Source organism: Charadrius vociferus, unplaced genomic scaffold, assembly GCF_000708025.1.
Source record: "Charadrius vociferus isolate BGI_N301 unplaced genomic scaffold, ASM70802v2 scaffold251, whole genome shotgun sequence".
NCBI lineage: Eukaryota > Metazoa > Chordata > Aves > Charadriiformes > Charadriidae > Charadrius > Charadrius vociferus.
The window spans coordinates 917505-935610 of NW_009646963.1; the positions used below are offsets into that span (position 1 = coordinate 917505).

Genomic DNA, 18106 nt, shown 5'->3' on the forward strand with positions numbered 1-18106 from the left:
TTAAAATTTTTAATTTTATTCCCAAACAGCTGCTAGAATTCTTTGCAGAAACAACTGTTCAGTGATGAATATAGTTATCTTTTTGTGTCAAATACATAAATTACTATGAGATCCTTCTGGATAAAAGCTGCTGTAGAAATTGCAAAGCGTTATAATACGTTCATGTCAGAGTATGATTAGGTATTGAGTTGTAAACAATTCAATGCTGAAATATTTTCAAAGGGCAAAAAGTACGAGAGATGCATCTTTTTTGGATGCTGGACAGTATTTTTTGTTTAATATTATTGTACTATTTATACCAAATTCTTCTTGAAGAGAAGTTAAAAAAACACTGAATTAGCACAGTACTCCATTTTTCTAGATAAATGGGTTGGTATTCAGAAATTAATGGCTGTTTGCCACTGTGTACGGTATCCGGAACTGATGAAAGAAAAATCTGATTTGGTGTCTTGCTGCCTCCTAAATGAGAAGTATCTATAAATCCTGTGGTTTGGTGTTACATGTTTATTGTTGATGATTGCCACCCATTCTACAACAGTCCCTCTTTTGAAAGAGCACGAGTGGTCTGTGTGTGAATAGTCAACTACTCTGTGAGTAGGTGGTAAGACTTGAAAAAGAAGGGAATGCTTATTTGCATTTTCTGTTCTCCCAATACTTGAATGATTCTGGAATTAACAATATCAACCTCAGTTTCAACTGAATGGGTTCTTATCTCCAGAAAATAAAATTGTAGAACTCTGTTCAAACACCCTAGTAGAATTTCCACTAGCTGAGATGGAAGATTCAGTTGCTTTTCTTTCTAATTGTGTATAGCAATGATGTTTAAAGTTAAAGGTCAATGAAAAGTTCTAGTCATAGGCAAATTTAACACCAGCACAAAATCTCAGGAATTTGGAAACATTTTTTCTAGCAGACATATAATGGCAAGTTTTGTTGTGCTTGGAGGTCCTTTGCCCACCCCACCCCACCATCATGGGAATTGAATGTTTAGATTGAGGTGGGCACCAAGTATTAAAGATCTCAGTTCAGTGCCAATTAAAATTTTTCTGTGTGTAAGAATACATAATCCTAAATCTCAACATCTAAATGGATTGCCACAGTTCATTGTCCTGCATAAAATAACTTCTCTAATGCTTTCCATTGTGTTCCTTAATCACATCTGAAATCACGACAGTTGCGCTTATTGCTGTATCTGTGAAATATAAGTTGAGATGTAAATGTCATAATTATTCCTCTTGACATTGGTGTTCTCTGAATTGGCTGTTACTGCTAGTAAGGCAGAAGATAAGGACAAGTTTCCCTTCCTAACCTCATGCTCACAGAGTGAGGCATGCATTTACATTAAGCAAAGAAACTTAGGAACATTTATTCCACCTGCCATTAAGTATTGTACGTGCCATATTCTCTTCACAATCCCAACTTTTTGTTGTTATTGCAGATATTATGAATAAGAAACCACAGCTGGCCTGGAAGCTTTATCTGAAGATGGAGACCTCAGGGGAGTCCTTTAACCTATTGCAGCTCATTGCAAATGATTGCTACAAAGTGAGTCTCTCTTTAGAACTGTGTATACGGCATGTTAATTCAGTGATTGTACCAACAGCCATTTTTTGGATACTTTTCATCATTGTCATCCCTAGTGAACTTTCTTTTGTAACAGTGGGATGTCTAATAATGTAGATGAGTTGGCAAGGATTAGTCAGTATTTTAACCTACAGGCCTTCTTGGTAGACAACCCACTGATAAACTTTGGTAAATTCCTGCATGCTTGAGCTATCAATAACAATAACGGTTTCTTCTCCTACTAGGGGTTTGTTGTTGGTAGAAATGACAAGAAACTTTTAAGGAAAAAACAAATCTAGCGTAGATTCAGCAAGGAGCCTCATGCTGTGGTTTTTTCTGGGACAGTGTTATTTTTTTCTTTAAAGCTTGTAACAGTAATGGGAGATACTCCTTTGTTAATCATACGGAAATGGAAGGAGAATTCCCACAACTACTATTTTATCTGCCCAAGTGGGGCAAAGAGACACGGGGTGTGTGTAGTCATTAAGAATAAAACTACTCAGAAAAAATAGTGAGCTTAACTGTCTACAGAGGGATCCCTGCTAACACATAACAGTTCTTCTTTTGAACCTTTTCTAGAGGAGGACTTTTAAAGACATGAGGGTAGACTAAGCTGTGTAATATTTTTAAAAGTCAAGCTAGACAAGACAATGTCCACTTTAGTAGGGATGGTCTGGGCATTTTAGAACAAGTTCAAATATACGCTACCTCACTTGTACTAAGCTTCTAGATTATGTTTACTAGTTCTGGTGCTCCATGCTAATACACTGCTATCACACCTCCAAAATCTAGTTTATACAAAGCTATGTTAATAGTGAAGAGATCTTGGGAAGCTGATTACAATTCTGACTAAATTCCTAACATCTAATTCTTCAAATGGTGCCAATACACAGTGAGACTTAACTCCAATTCAAGGTTTTTTTGCTGTTCTGCAAAGCATGGAAAGAAAATGTGAGAGCTTCATCTGCAGCATGGATGTAGAGGCATATAAAGAAAACATGTTTGAGAGGATTGTAAATGGCACTATAGGAGAAAGAAAAATTGGTTGTCCTATGCAGAGTACTGCTGTGCAAGGTTTTAGTAGACAATAACAGGATGCTGTATCTGGCATCCTCTCTGCCATCTACAAGGGTGTTTGCACTGTGTTGGGACCTAGAGGAGTAGCAGCTCAGTGATAGGATAAAAGGATGTACTTTGGCCTGTGTCTCACCATGACACTTTTCCATCCGCTTTTCAGAATGTATTGGTAAGAGCCAGAAGGTGGACTGAAGTTATTTGGGGAGCAACCGTTTTAGATTTAATTTAAATTAAATATAGAATATAAAGACAGGTTGTAATTCTGTGATTGTGCAAATATAGTAGTTCACTGTTTTAAGAAGGCAGATGTGAGAAGAGCAGAACACAGATCACGGGTGTAAAGTTCATTGAGCTGGTTCAGTGGAGCCTAATGCAAGTGAATACACACAAGAGCTAGCAGCTATTAGCAAAGGCTTATTAGAGATACAGTGACGAAATTTGCCATCATAGAGGAAAGATAGTAAACTGAGTCCTATTGGAAAACCTCCCAGTGATTCTCAGTTCAGCCAACCTCTCCAAAGGGCAGCAATATCCACATACTATCTGTAACGGTCTTTTCTGCTGTTTTCCTTCATCTGACAGAGTAACATGTTCCCAAAATCCTAACAAACACATAACTGAAAGTCAGAAAATCTACCTTGGGATCTCAAAAGCATTAATCTAAAATGAAGCGAATCACCTCTTGCACGTCTTTCAAGTATTCAGTCCACCATCTTCACCCTAAAAGTCTTGTTGCTCAAGCAAAGGGCTATGCCTCAGGTGTTTCCCATAGCTGTGATTTGTGAAAGCAAGTTGACGATCAGACCTTGTATAAAATCTCTCTCTAGGCCATTTTAAGTCTCACTTAAATCAGTTGATTACTTTGCCTAAATTCTTCTCCAAACCTTATTGTACTCTAGAGGAGAAGCAGGTCCACGCTTTGGATTTATCTTGAGCTCTTATAAACAGCTCTTGCAGGACTAAATTTTTCAGCTTAATTATATGTCTACATATGGCCATAAATGACTGCTCCAAAGACTAAGGGATTTAATTTCAAAAATTATTACTGTAGTGTTATAACTCGTCTTTATACACTACTAGCTGTTTGTACCTCTTCCACTGAATGGCAAGGCTCAAGTTGTTTGAGTTCATGTAGCATTTTCCAGTTGTTTCTGAAACACTGTGTTATATTGGAGGTCCACAGACCGCTCCATAGCTGTAACTTAAGAAGACAGTCGCACTAGGCTTCACTCAACAGAATGCTGAATTAACATGGATGGAGCAAGGTCAACAGTGTCCTGCAGCTAGGTGTAGCTGGATACCCCGTTGCTATGCTGATTGTTGTTGTTCAGTGAGAAAGCTGGGATACAGGACTTCTGGCTAATTTCTTGCTGCTTTTCATGCAATAGCCCATCTTATCCATACAGGGATAAGATGACTTGGGGTGAAGCATTTCCTGCTTTTATGTCAGATAGAAGGAGGACATTAAACTGGTATCTGCTTAATGGAACTAGATCAGATGCCAGTTTGGAGAGATCAGTATTCATTATTTTTTTTCCTCTTAGCTGACACATCTGATACTGTTAATACTCACTATCTTTATTCCCATCCATTTAAGTCCATGCCAGTCAGCTGTGGTTAAAATCACCATTTATGTGAGGAAAAGGGAATTATTACTCATTCAAAAGACATCCAAATATGTCTCTGTTACTATCTCTACATGAGGAAAAGCGGTTCCATTTTCAAATGTTTGGACTAGTTTGAAGCTGATATTCTATCAAGGGCTTCGTTATAGTCTGTACGACACTAGATAGGACACCTCATAAAAAAAGCTCTTTAAGCTAGTGTTATCTGTATATGATCAAAACAACAGTGCTGATCATTGCCAACTAATAAAGTTCACAGTGCAGTTTGTCTATAATATGTTCAAAGACATAGACGAGTAATGTTATAATATCATGTTTCCCTATGTAGAACTGAAATGTGCCTCTTCTGTGTCACTTGCTGCCTGCAGAAAAACAGGAAAATGCACATTGCTTCTATGACTTACTGCTGATTTCAGAAAACTGAGCTGAAAACTTTTAATCCCCTTTTGAAAGATGGTGATATAGTCAGGAATAACATTTCACTTTCTGTGCAGATGCGTCAGTTTTACTATTCAGCCAAAGCGTTTGATGTTCTGGAGAGATTGGACAGTAATCCTGAATACTGGGAAGGCAAGAGAGGTGCTTGTGTGGGTGTCTTTCAAATGATCATAGCTGGCCGAGAAGCTAAGTGAGTATTCTGTGTTGTATCTGAATTTATTTTGCTCTTTTCCTGTTTCCAGTTAGCTGTAGGCCAGAATCATAATCTTAGCTTTAAGAATATGTATCCTGTTCCAGTTCTTTATTGACCTTTCAGAGAATAGACACTCTGGCCAGTAGTTCCATATGCAGTGTTCAATTTGAAGTGTATCATCTTCCACACCAACAGTTACAGAATATATGGTGAAGAATAACTTACCAGCAAATGCTATGAACTGTAGGAAACCAAAATACATTAGTCATTATACTAGGAAAAGCTAAGTTATAAATGTAGTATGTTCATGAACTGAGGAAAAAGAACCTCATTTCATGTTGATGGCATAAGAATGGAAAACTGTCCCATGACATTTTAAGGTTCATAGAACAGAACTAAGGAAACATTTATTCAGTGCTGTAGGAAGGACATGATTTCTCTAAAAAATTAGTAGATGAGACTGTGTTTTCACTAAAATTTTTTTTCTGAAGTCACTGTCCATGCCAGACAAATACAGTTACTTGATGAAAGCTTAAAGGAAATTATCTGTTAGTGATAATTTTGCTTTCAGCCCGTTTCACTGGATGGAAGAATGAGAGAGAGTAGTGAGGCTGTATTTAAGAACTGTTCCCTCATGAATATTCTGCTGTGATGCCAGATGGCCATTCTCCTCTGGCCAGAGTTGCTGTTATGTACATGACTGATAGGTGTGTATCTTGGCTTCTACACCTTCCCTGTATTCCCTTCTCTGCTGGAATAATCTCATTAACAACTGCACCCTTCAAGTGTCCTTTTAGCAATTACTGCAGTAGATGTAGTAAAATACATATAGCTTGTTTTTCAACATGCATGCAAGTTCTTGCTGAAAGCAGCTGGCAAACTGCAGCTTCATACTGATTTATCCTATTGGTAATGTTCATTTCCACATTATTTGTATTTATGTGTAAGGTGCTTTGGCAGCATTAAGCTAGATGTTGCCATACTCAAGACTAGCAAGTAGCACTAAAGGAAAAAAAAAGTTTGCTTTGTTCTGGGGAACTATTTTGCAAAAGTAAAGATTTCTATATAAATACACCGATGCATGGACACTACACTCCAAACTCATCATGTTTCACTGATTTTTTTTTTTTACTTTTAATTTCTCTCCCTGTTGCAATTGTATACAAGACTTTTTTTTTTTTTTTTATTTCATCCCCTGGGTTTTCATCTACTGTGCAATTTACCTATTCCTGCTCTGCAGATGCATGGACTTCTCTTTCTAAGAACCGTGTTTTGCAAAATAGTTTGGATGTGAGTAATTGTTTGTTGTATCAGTTGGGTCTTACCCTCATTTAAATCTTTGCTTTTCACCTTTGTAGAGAGACTATACGGGAAGTACTGCATCTTCTGAAGAGCACTGGTAATTCTCAAGTAGAATACATTGTCCGCATCATGAAAAAGTGGGCCAAGGAGAACAGAGTCCCTGTTTAAGTCAGTGTCACAAAATGAACCAGGTCAGTTGCTATTGTGTGTGTGGCTGTAAGATGTGGGTCTTGGTTTCGCTTGTGCATTCTGGATATCTCCTTCCTTGCAGCACTTCAGATGATTGAGCAGGTTGACCCAGCTGAGCAACAGCACAATACAGCGAGATTGCAAAACATTCAGCAAGTTTTGGGGTTTGGTTTTTGGTTGGGGGGGAGGGGGGGGTATTATTATTAAAGCTTTATTGGTACTTTTTGTGTTTCACCACTCTCTATTCCTCATTTAAAGTTTCAGTTTTTAGTAGTAATTCCAACTATCCAGAAGTCAAAGTGCTCCTCAGATGTTCCCCAGATTTCTCCACACAATCTGCTGGACTGCTTTGTGGGGGTTTTTTCAGCAAGCCTTCAGGCCTCTGGAGAAGAATCATTTTTTAAATGACTGAGACAAATCTACTTCAGTAAGTGATGGAATGTGGCAAGTAGAGACGATGGTGAAGACAACCAAAAGACAGTATCTGATACCAGGGTATCAGAAAATACGTAAAGACTTCTATATATAACTGTCTGGGGTAAAACACAAACCGTATTCTGAGCACTGTCCTTTTCTGGATAAATCTCAATAACTAATACCTTCATTTCTTATTTTTGACTAAAAGGGTTGTTTTCTCTATTACCATTATATCTGAAGATGAGTGTTAATCAACCCAAAACGCCAAGCTGCAAAGTGGCTTATTTGCTTTGTAGGTCATTAGGAAAGCATGAAGGTACCATCTTTTTCAGAGAACGGAGATTTCACTGGCTGTATTGTTCAATCTTGCTTTTTGACACTCAAAACATTTATTCGTGTTAATATAATACACATGAGCAATCCACTTAGTTTAATAATCTGATGGATAAAAGAACTGGATGTTTTGAATAATTTTTGTCAGCATTTACCACCCTCATTAGCAATACATTTGTTATACTTTGGGATTTATTATACTCTCCTGTTTTTTAAGGAGGATAGTTCAGGGAGTACATAATTCTAAAAGAAGGCCACAGTTATATAGAAATGTATTATGCTTTTTGTACTGAAAAAATGTGTATATTATTTGTAAAAAAAAAAAAAAAAAATCACATTTTGTAAATTTGTAAAATACTTACAACGTATTTTTTTATCTTTTGGGGGGAAACTCAGAATACTGTATCCTCTACTGTCAGTGCTTTGATTAAAGCTCTTAATTGAATCTACAGTTGAATGTCTTGTTGGTCTGTGTTGCTTCATACTGCAGAAGTTGAAATAGTATATTCATGTTGCTGTGGAAGAGGGCAGATTTGTGACTGGTTGTTAAATGCATGTATAGTAATCAGTTGAAGGCAAGCCAATAGCCTCAGTCCTGATTTTATGGTAGTTTGCTGAAAATAAGGACGCTAGGTGTGTACGGAACATTTCTGCCACATAACATATCAGTGTTTTTACTGCTTTAAGCAAAAGCTGTGGGTATCATCATTCAGGTATCTGGAAGTACATTGATAGTTGTGGATATTTGCATTTACATGTATTTACATCTAGAAAACTGATCCATCATACTAGCAACAATAATAGAGCCTTTCAGCAGGGGCAACTTTACACTCATTCAAAAGAGGTGTGAAAGGAGCAGTGTTTTCACTAAAAGCAGTTACAAAACACATTTCACTTGTAAAAGGCATTTTTCTTTTCCCTCCCAGTTTAAATAACTTGGAAACAGATTTGAGAATATAATTATGAGTTGTGGTACAAAGCTTCAAAAACTCATGTTGGTGGCTTTGTAGCAGATGTTAAATGCATCTCATTACTCCCTTTATTGAAGCTTAACCTGCAGGAGAGCTGAAAAGCATCCAAATCCATTGCAGACCATTTTACATGTTGGTTCATAGGATGGTTAGAGTTGGAAGGGACCTTAAAGATCATCTAGTTCCAACCCCCCTGCTATCGCCGGGGACACCTTCCACTACACCAGGTTGCTCAAAGCCCCATCCAGCCTGGGCTTGAACACCTCCAGGGATGGAGCTTCCACAGCTACTCTGGGCAACCTGTTCCAGTGTCTCACCACCATCACAGTGAAAAATTTCCTCCCAATATCTAACCTAAATCTACCCTCTTCTAGTTTGAAGCCATAACCCCTCATGCTATCACTACATGCCCTTGCAAAAAGTCCCTCCCCAGCTTTTCTTGTAGGCCCCCTTCAGATACTGGAAAGCCGCTATAAGGTCTTCCTGGAACCTTCTCTTCTCCAGGCTGAACAACCCCAACTCTCTCAGCCCGTCCTCATAGGAGAGGTGCTCCAGCCCTCTGATCATCTTCGTGGCCCTCCTCTGGACCCACTCTAACAGGTCCATGTCCTTCTTGTGCTGAGTACTCCAAAGCTGGACACAATACTCCAGGTGGGGTTTCAGGAGAGCAGAGCAGATTGGAGCGATAGAATCACCTCCCTTGACATGCTGGCTGCAGAATGTTCTGAAGTGTGATGACACTGCAGCATTAGGGCCTGGGGACTAACTCTCTGTCTGTGACCAGTGAAGAAGTTTTTGAAAACCTTTATTCACTATAGTCACAAAGTCATATTTGGTATGCCAAATAATGTGGGGTTTAGCACAGTGCATTTTATTGACTGGTAATAAAGCTTCTGTCATTTAAGACATAAAGAACAGGGGACTGCAGGGCTTTTCTTTGAGCAGTGATGAAATAAAAGATATATTGCGTATTGTCATAGCATTTAGGGTCGTAGTAATGGAACAGATATGTAGGTACTATCAAAATGCAGAACAAGAAAAGTGCTGAAATATTAGTGTTTATTTTACCTTAGAAATACATTCTAAGAACATCTTCTGTTGTTCAGTTTGAGATCATATTCAAAGATTGGTGGCATGAATAGGAGTTGCCTTTGTGATACAGCAAGAGAAGTTAATAAAGAATTTCTAAAGCTGTTTCTCAGGTAGAGTTAACAAAATTTTGTCCCTGCCCATTTCCATATTTCCCTGAACTGTGGAAATCAAGGAGTCAAGGTACTCTAAATAGAACAGCTAGGAGTGAAGGTAGATGTGGAGAAAAACAACAAAAATGACGTAAACAGAACAAGCAGGCAATGAAGAATGCATGTGCAGAGTCAGGGAAACAGATAAGTTTATTGGGTGGGGAGTAAGTGAATATAAAATTGAAACGGTGGCATTTCAGATAGTGTAGTGGAAGAGAGACTAAGGCTAAAAGAAATTGCTGCATTATTAGAATTTCGGGGAAGAGTATGGAAAATACAGTTATTACTTATACTCTGAATAAGCATCTGATTCTGGGAAATTAGCTATAGAGAACGCACAGAAGGCACTGTGCTAGCAATTGTATCAGTAATAGTGACCGGTAGAGAAAGCCAAACCTGAAACAGCGTGTAACTGCTTTTAGTTGGGTGCTGACCCATTCCTGATAGATGAGGAAGATGACCTTTAATTAAATTTGGTAATACCTGAACAACATTTATGCCAATAACATCTAAGTGAATTACACTGCAGGGGAGGACATTTATCCTGTCTGTTGCTGCAGGTGAGTTCCCGGATAACATCTGCTTTGGCCAGCATTTGAACTGATCCAATATAGCAGCAACCATCTCGGAGTGTTTCTGGAATCCAGCATGTAACTTCTCAGCACAGTAACAGCTGGAGCCAAGTAATGCACTAAACTGGAGGTGACAAGTTCATTGTGAAGGAAAAGTCACGTCGTGTTCCCACTCCGGACTGTAGCAGGCTTATTTAGGTTTATGTGGTGCCCACAGCTTGAAGATTGCTCATTGGTCTTCATAAGAAAGTTGTCTGAGTAAGAAACTTGGCCATTAGCTAGTAAGACACAAAACAAGCAATTACATGTCTATCTGTTGCTACATGTGGCTTCACTAGATGGGAGGTATGCATACGTTGAGGAATACATCTGGGTTTTGCCCATTGCTTTACTCTTTAACCAAATTTTCCCTGTATTATCTCCAGAAGTAACTTCCAGTCCATCTTTTTTGAGTTTCGTTTCCAGACTTCCTTCTGCCCATTTCATCTGTTCATATGATCACTGATTAAGCAGATAATTGCATGAAAGTGCCACCAGTAACCATTAAAACCAAGTCTTTAATCAACTCCTAGATAATCTGGCCTGACCCTAAATATTGCAAGATGGTAAATTTCATCTGCTAGTTTTTGTGTTGAACCCAATAACTTGAATTTCCATAAAAATATCTGCCAGAAAATCTTAAGAGTCTTAATTTGATGGTGGATAATGAAAAACCCATAGTTTTAGTTTGCAATTTATTCAAATCATTAAATCATGTTTGCTCTTTTAGAAATCATACCTTAATTCTAAATTCAGCTTGTTTGGCCTTGTTTTCTAACATTTGATTCTTCCAGTGTTCATCTTTGCTGTTAGTCATTGAAGCCTAGCATTTTTTTATTTTAGTTTCATTTTTTGGTGGAATTCTTTCATCTGTAGGTATGCATAAACTGCAAGCAAGTCACCTCTCTCTATTAAAATCAGCATTCCTTGTAAGGATATTTTCCAGGCTGGAAAATGTGACATTGGAATATGCTCCGCCATGCTGCTATTTACTGTTCTCCTAGATGTGTACTCAAAGACTGCATTCACCCTTTTTGCCATATTATCACAGGGGGATCTTGCATTAAATTGCTTCTTGACTGTGACATGACATGTAGCTTTTTTCCAGAACTGGTATTTTCCACGATACAGTCTATACCCTTCGGAAGAGACAGCCTACCTTTAGCTCTACAAAAAATATATTTTTTTCAAATGGGCTCAGTTTTCCATCTTATGCAGGTCACTCTGTGAGACTATCCTGTCCTCATGAACTACTAGTTTGTTTCTCTGCAGCATTTTAATAGTGCTGTTTTACATCTGTGTCTGGATCATCAAGGGATATGTTGGATCCTCCCTTCTTCTAGGACCCTGCTAAAGTAAATCCCCCAAAACATTCTGTTAACGATGACTGATGGCTACTTTTCATTATTTGTCATTCTCAACTTATTTAACATGTACCTTATGGATACTGGATTATGCTATTCTTTTAAATTAGGTACATGACACTGAAAAGGTATGTATTGCATTTGTATAACTGCAATATCGTTGTATTCAGCTAAACTTGTGAAAGATCCATGTCATGGGAGCTAGTACTTCCCATCCATTCTTTCTTAGACAAACATAACAGCATCCCAGAAATGCTGATGGAGTCCAGTTGTTCAAGGCTGCTTGCAGAACTTGAAATAACTTTTTTTCCCTGTAATCACATTTAGCAGCCATACACCAAAAGCTTACCTTTGACTTTATAGAGTTTAAACTTTCATTTGGAACAAATAAAGCAAGCAGTTCACACCTTGGGGCAAGGGACGGTTCCTAAATTCCTTATAGGTCTTGCTTAATTGATGAATTACACTAGCATCTATTTATCGATTTAAAAATACAAATCTATATTTAGTAAGAACTGTGACTTTTGAGAAGACACAGTTTATTCTTCAAATAAAAAGAGAGAACTTCTGTTTCAGTTCATACGTACACATTGTATTGTGCTTAATTGCTCCACAGTATATTATTCTTAGTAATTATTTAAGAGAATTTAAGATAATAAATGCAGTAAATTGTCATGGTCTTTAAAATGTTTTTACAAGTAGATCTTCAAGAACCTGAGACTTAAATTATTTTGACAGGAAATATGCTATGGGATAGTTTTTAGCTGTTCTCAGATACAGCTAAATCTAACTGAAAAGTGGGATAGTACCTGTGCTGTTGTCTCTGAATTGCACTTTCATCGACCAAGGAATTGCATTGCTTTTTTGGAGTCCTCAAACCACAGTTTAAGCTGCCCCTTAACTAGCAAAGAGTGAGGAGCCTCAGACTCCACCATCTGTTCCTTGGTCACTGTAAGCAACTTCCATGTGGCCAGTTCTGTGAAAAACCACACACAACAATGCAGAATTGAGGTTGTTTATGTCATGTAGAAAAGAACCATGCTCCAGTTCTATCAGTTCCATTGCACATTGTAACAGCTATAATTTTCTTTGATGATTTTGTCCTTCTTAAGCGTGATGGGATCATTATGCCCATCTGCTTTAAAGCTACTGGTAATCTTTTTCTTACCTCACATCAGCAGGTGAGGCCATTATATGGGTAGCCATTATGTGACAAAACACAATGTCTTACTTGGCAGAGCTGGTGAATTAATTCATATCACATGAAGTAAATGTATCTCGAGTGTCAATCCACGTGTGACAGCTGTGTCTTAGAAAACTTTAGAAAAATTAAATAACAAAAACCACTAATCCAGGTCTTAAACTGCCTGGTAAGTTCCCAGTACTAATGGTTATCATAATATTGGTATTCTACAAGTTCAATCTTACTTTTGTCTGACTTATTCATGATGCTACATGTGCTGAACTTAGTCATCACTGAGCAAACTGGGAAGTTATTTATTTATATAAAACAATGGTGTTTTCCCCCACCATTTAAAGGCAGAAGAGCTCTTTTCAGGTCCCAGGAAAGTAATTTCTCAGGCAAACCATACAAGACTTCCCACTCAGTTTAGCTAGTTATTCCCAGACAGGTTCTATCACTGTGTCCGCTTTTCGTTTCTGCACGTTCTCCTTCCCTGCCGAGTGTTTTCCCTTCCTCAATCGACTTCCACTGATGTGATTGGCCTTACAGGACTACCACGAAGTACTGCCAAAGTACTGCCTGTTTCCACGTGTCTCTACCTCCTCTCGCCCCACCTCTGAGCATTACTCGCCTCACTCTGCTTCACAGGCATTCTAGCCAAAGATCTGGTCAGGGCTGTAAAAAATGCTGAAAGTGCTACGGACGACTAGAAATCAGCATGACGCTAAGAAATAACTCAGTCTCTTAAAACAGTGAGGAAGTATTCAGATAAGTACTCAAGATACGTTAAATCTGACTGTACAATTACTTATCAATGTAAGTGGGAATTCTTTTAAGGCCAGGAAAATGACATTTGAAATAGAGCTGTCATACAGAAAATATAGCTTGTTTTCACAAGCATTTCTGCAATGTAGCCTCCGCTCTGTTCTTAAAATCGTCACTGCTATTGCTGCTATTCTGCACTTGGTTTAATATGCCGAAAAATCTTTACATTTCATATGGCTTCTCAAAATACAAGTTGAGGTGGTAAGAAAACAGATTTTAATAAAATTCCATTTGTCTGTTTAAATTATTCATGTATGGAAAATCGTTTTTTGTAAGTAATTTCTCATACGCTATTTTTAATGCTGTGGCAACTCAAAAGCAGCTTTGTGTTGAATCTACAAGCTTGGTATGTTGTTAATTTTCAGGGTACTTTGCTTTTTGAAGGCAATTTGGCTTGGAAATAAAATCATGGAAGTATGAAAATGCTGAACTGCACATGCAAAGTACGCTTCTGACTGTTCTGATCGTAAGCTTGTATGAATGTTAAAAATGCAGTAATTTGTTTATGCAATCACCCTCAGCTGTCTGTGATAATGTGCACTTATTTAGATGTAGAACTTTACAGAAGTAAAAACAGCTTCCAAAGTGCTGAGAGGCATTGAAAAAATGGTTAAGAAACTGGAGTTTTTGTAAAATCAGTCTGAAAGTCAAAGGAGGAACTAGAGAACAAGAAAATTCCTCCAAGGTAAAATTCCTCCAAGGTCGCAGCCAAATATTATGTTGTATGTCTTTACGATTTCTAGAAGGTTGCTTTGCAAATCTATGTATGTATTATATGTAATTCTCCTTTTTGGGAGGGTTAACACTGCTTGACAGTTGTTTCCTGAACAGTAACTATACTCATTTTTAATCATAGAATGGTTTAGGATGGAAGGGACCTTAAAGATCATCTAGTTCCAACCCCGCAGCCATAGGCAGGGACACCTCCCACGAGACCAGGTTGGTCAAAGCCCCATCCAGCCTGGCTTTGAATACCTCCAGGGATGGGGCATCTACAACTTCTCTGGGCAACCTGGGCCAGTGTCTCACCACCATCACAGTGAAAAATTTCTTTCTGACATCTAACCTAAATCTACCCTCTTCTAGTTTGAAGCCATAACCCCTCATGCTATCACTACATGCCCTTGCAAAAAGTCCCTCCCTAGCTTTCTTGTAGGCCCCCTTCAGGTACTGGAAGGCTGCTATAAGGTCTTCCTGGAGCCTTCTCTTCTCCAGGCTGAACAGCCCCAACTCTCTCAGCCTGTCCTCATAGGAGAGGTGCTCCAGCCCTCTGATCATCTTCGTGGCCCTCCTCTGGACCCACTCTATGTCCATGTCCTTCTTGTGCTGAGTATTCCAAAGCTGGACACAATATTCCAGGTGGGATCTCAGGAGAGCAGAATAGAGGGGCAGAATCAATTCCTTCGACCTGCTGGCCACACTTCTTTTGATGCAGCCCAGGATGGGGTTGGCTTTCTCGGCTGCAAGGGCACATTGCTGGCTCATATTGAGCTTCTCATCCATCAACACCCCCAAGTCTTTCTCCTCAGGGCTGCTCTCAATCCATTATCTGCCCAGCTTTTATTTGTGCTTGTGATTGCTGCCACCCAGGTACAGGACCTTGCACTTGGCCTGGTTGAACCTCATGAGGTTTGCACGAGCCCACCTCTCCAGCCTGTCTAGGTCCCTCTGGATGGCATCCCTTCCCTCCAGCTTGTCAACCACACCACACAGCTTGGTGTCATCGGCAAACTTGCTGAGGATGTACTCAGTCCCGCTGTCAATGTTGCTGACAAAGATGTTAAACAGCACCAGTCCCAGTACTGACCCCTGAGGAATGCCACTTGTCACTGGTTTCCATTTGGACATCAAGCTGTTGACCACAACTTTTTGAGTGCAGCCATCCAGACAGTTGCTTCTCCACCGAGTGGTCCATCCATCAAATCCATGTCTCCTCAGTTTAGAGACAAGGATGTCATGTGGGACAGTGTCAAATGCTTTGCATAAGTCCAGATAGATGATGTCTGTTGCTCTCCCCTTATCCACCAGCGCTGTAAGCCCATCACAGAAGGCCACCAAATTTGTCAGGCATGACTTGCCCTTGGTGAAGCCATGCTGGCAAGGCATGTAATATATTACAGTATTTAATAAATGAAATAATTTTCTGATAATCATTAAAATATTTGTATTTCACTAAAACCCAGAAAATACCACAGTGTTGAGTCACCAAGGCCAGGCTGGCCTGTGGTGTTAGACTCCATTTTCATGGGCACTGAGAGAGTTTGTCTTGTCCTTAGTCAGCACTCACAAGAGAAACCCTCAGCAAGAGCAAACCATTGGCACATTAGCTTTTGTATTGCTGAGAATTACTTCCAGACCCTTTTACCTCATTAAACAGCATTACTACTGCTTTTAGTGTAGAAATTGCCATTCAAGCTGAGAATTCCTTTCACGGCCCATCTTATTCGTGTTACAGGTGGGTGGGGTAGCTACTTGAAATTGTGACTCATATATTCTTGTGTGTTTTTAATTACTACTGCAAGAATAAAACCTGCAGTGATAAGACAATAGCCTGACTCCAAATTTTAAGATGGGCTGGTAATCTTCGGCTGCCTCCAGGGGTGCTGGCCTGATGGAACAGGCTTTTCACTGGAGATAAGCATCCCATGCTGCAGGTATCTTTAAAGATATGGTGCAAATGAGGAAAAAAGTGAGGGACAGCTCTCCAGAGCACATAATCCCTCTCAATCTCTGTAAATATCTAGGTGTTTCTACACTGTTAAATGAGCAGGTGTGAATCATAAAAGAGCTACCATTAAGGAAATCTGTTCTTTCCAAAGGCAGCGCCTCTACAGTTTTAAACTCGGTTTAAGGACAGTTTAAGTGACATTGTTAGACACAATCAACATGTGACAGGCAGATGCTCCTTAGTTTAAGTTTCTTCACTGGTTCATTGATTTCCACTCCCTTTCTATATACTTGTATTTTTAATGAAAAAAGCTTTTTTTTGTGTGTATGTTACTGTGTACTCCTCTACAAAATCTTTTCTGTGTTTATTTCTGACATATCCCTTCTTGCTATTCTTTATAAGAAAATTCCATGATTTTAGCTAAAAGGTTATTTTATCTTTGGTAATTCGGTGGTTTTAATTTTCTTGTGACCACTTAGAAGCTACCTATTTTTTTTTTTTGCTTCTGTTTCTTCCTCCTTCTTAGAAGAGCAAAGCGTACATCTGCAAGGAGGAATTTCCTAGTGATTTTAGACTTCAAACTTATCTTCACCGCTTGGCAGAGAAAACCTTTTAGATGCTGATATTCCCAAATGATTTTCAGTTAAGACACAAAGTCCACACACCACTTCACCTAGACTCATTACTACTGGAGAAGTTTACAGCTTATTTGTTAGCCTCAACTGAGTTCACTCTTAACATGAGGAAAGCTTAAAGACAAAAGTAAGCGTGCTTGATCTGGCAAGAGGTGTTCTTGACACTGAAAGCAGAAACCATTATTAACAATTAAGTAAAAAATAAGACGTAACTAGGAAAGTGTTCTTGTTAGTTAGAATTGACTTTGCTACGGTTACCTGAGTGAACAAATGGCCTCTGTTCTGCTCGGTAAATGCACCCACTTAAGAGCTGACGTTTAATGTCTTTATATCTCACTTCCTCTCAAGGATCGAAAGCTGTTCCCAACAGCAGCTTCTTCCAGCAGCTTCCTCTTCCTTGACCAAGATGCAGTTCTTCTTTCCCTTTTCTCTCAGCCCTTTTTCTTCCTAACCTGGTTAATGCTGCTATTCCGTATAAATGCAGCATTTGACACTTTGTATTTTCTCTGAGGTTCCTCTAAGTTAAAGATCTTATTCTATTTTTTACCTAAAGAATGTTACAATATTCTGTAGATCATAAGAATCACTAGTCATACAGATGTTGTGTCAGTTTTGAAGTTCTCATTGAGAAACTGCAAGCGAACAGCACTTTTGGTTGAGGAACTCGCACTGCCATCGCACATGCTGTCCTGTAAATCCCTTTACTTTTCTAACATGAAGACTTGCCCTGGTTTCTTGCTTATTTTTAGCATGACATAAAAGCCAACATTTTGTTTTTGTCAGCTACCTCTAGACACCTAGTAGTGCCATTTATGTTGTCCCAGCTCACAACATGGTATTGGTTTCAGGAAGAGAACAAAAGATGCACCTGGCTCACAACATGGTATTGGAAGACCATTCCTCATTTCAGGAAGAGAACAAAAGATGCACCTAAATCTACTTCTAAAGATAAAAGGTGTTTCCAGTTACAGGAGCAGTAACTACCTTTTGCATTAAAATTGTTGCTACTCTTAAAACTTCCTATTGTCATTGAAACCTTGAACTTTTGATCAGGTTTGTTCAAAGCTTTTCTTGACGTTCTTGAAAGGAGTCCAATGTCTCATAGGCTCAAACTTTCATTCTCCAAGAAGTAAGGTTTGACCAGTTCCTGGGGACCAATATACCAATGCATGGGATAAAGCTCACAGTCACTGTTCCTCTGCTTTGAAATTGTGATAAATGAGTATTACTGCCCTGGTAATATCCTAATCACCTGAAGCGAATGTGCTCTTTCTAGTCCCAACATCTAGCATTTCTCTTCCCGCCAACAGTCCTTCCAAACCACCATTTACTTCACTGAATAGAGTACTTTGGACTTTTTAAGGATGTGGCAAAACAGCTGGTAACAACTCTAAGCGCACATGCCTGAGTAGAGAAAGCTAGAGGTATGTTCTGCAGGAAAGAGTATTTTTAATTAAAAGAATTAAACAAC

At 38.9% G+C, this 18106-nt stretch overlaps 1 protein-coding gene across 1 annotated transcript in view; it reads left to right on the forward strand.

The window, feature by feature from the left end:
- TTC26 (tetratricopeptide repeat domain 26) overlaps positions 1-6605 on the forward strand; it is a 51457-nt gene extending 44852 nt beyond the window's left edge. Inside the window, exons 15-17 of the mRNA XM_009895262.1 lie at positions 1439-1545; positions 4760-4893; positions 6255-6605. Of these exons, the coding sequence (XP_009893564.1) occupies positions 1439-1545; positions 4760-4893; positions 6255-6366 (353 nt within the window). The 3' untranslated portion in view covers positions 6367-6605. The remainder of the gene's footprint in view (positions 1-1438; positions 1546-4759; positions 4894-6254) is intronic.
- Positions 6606-18106: the final 11501 nt, after the last annotated feature.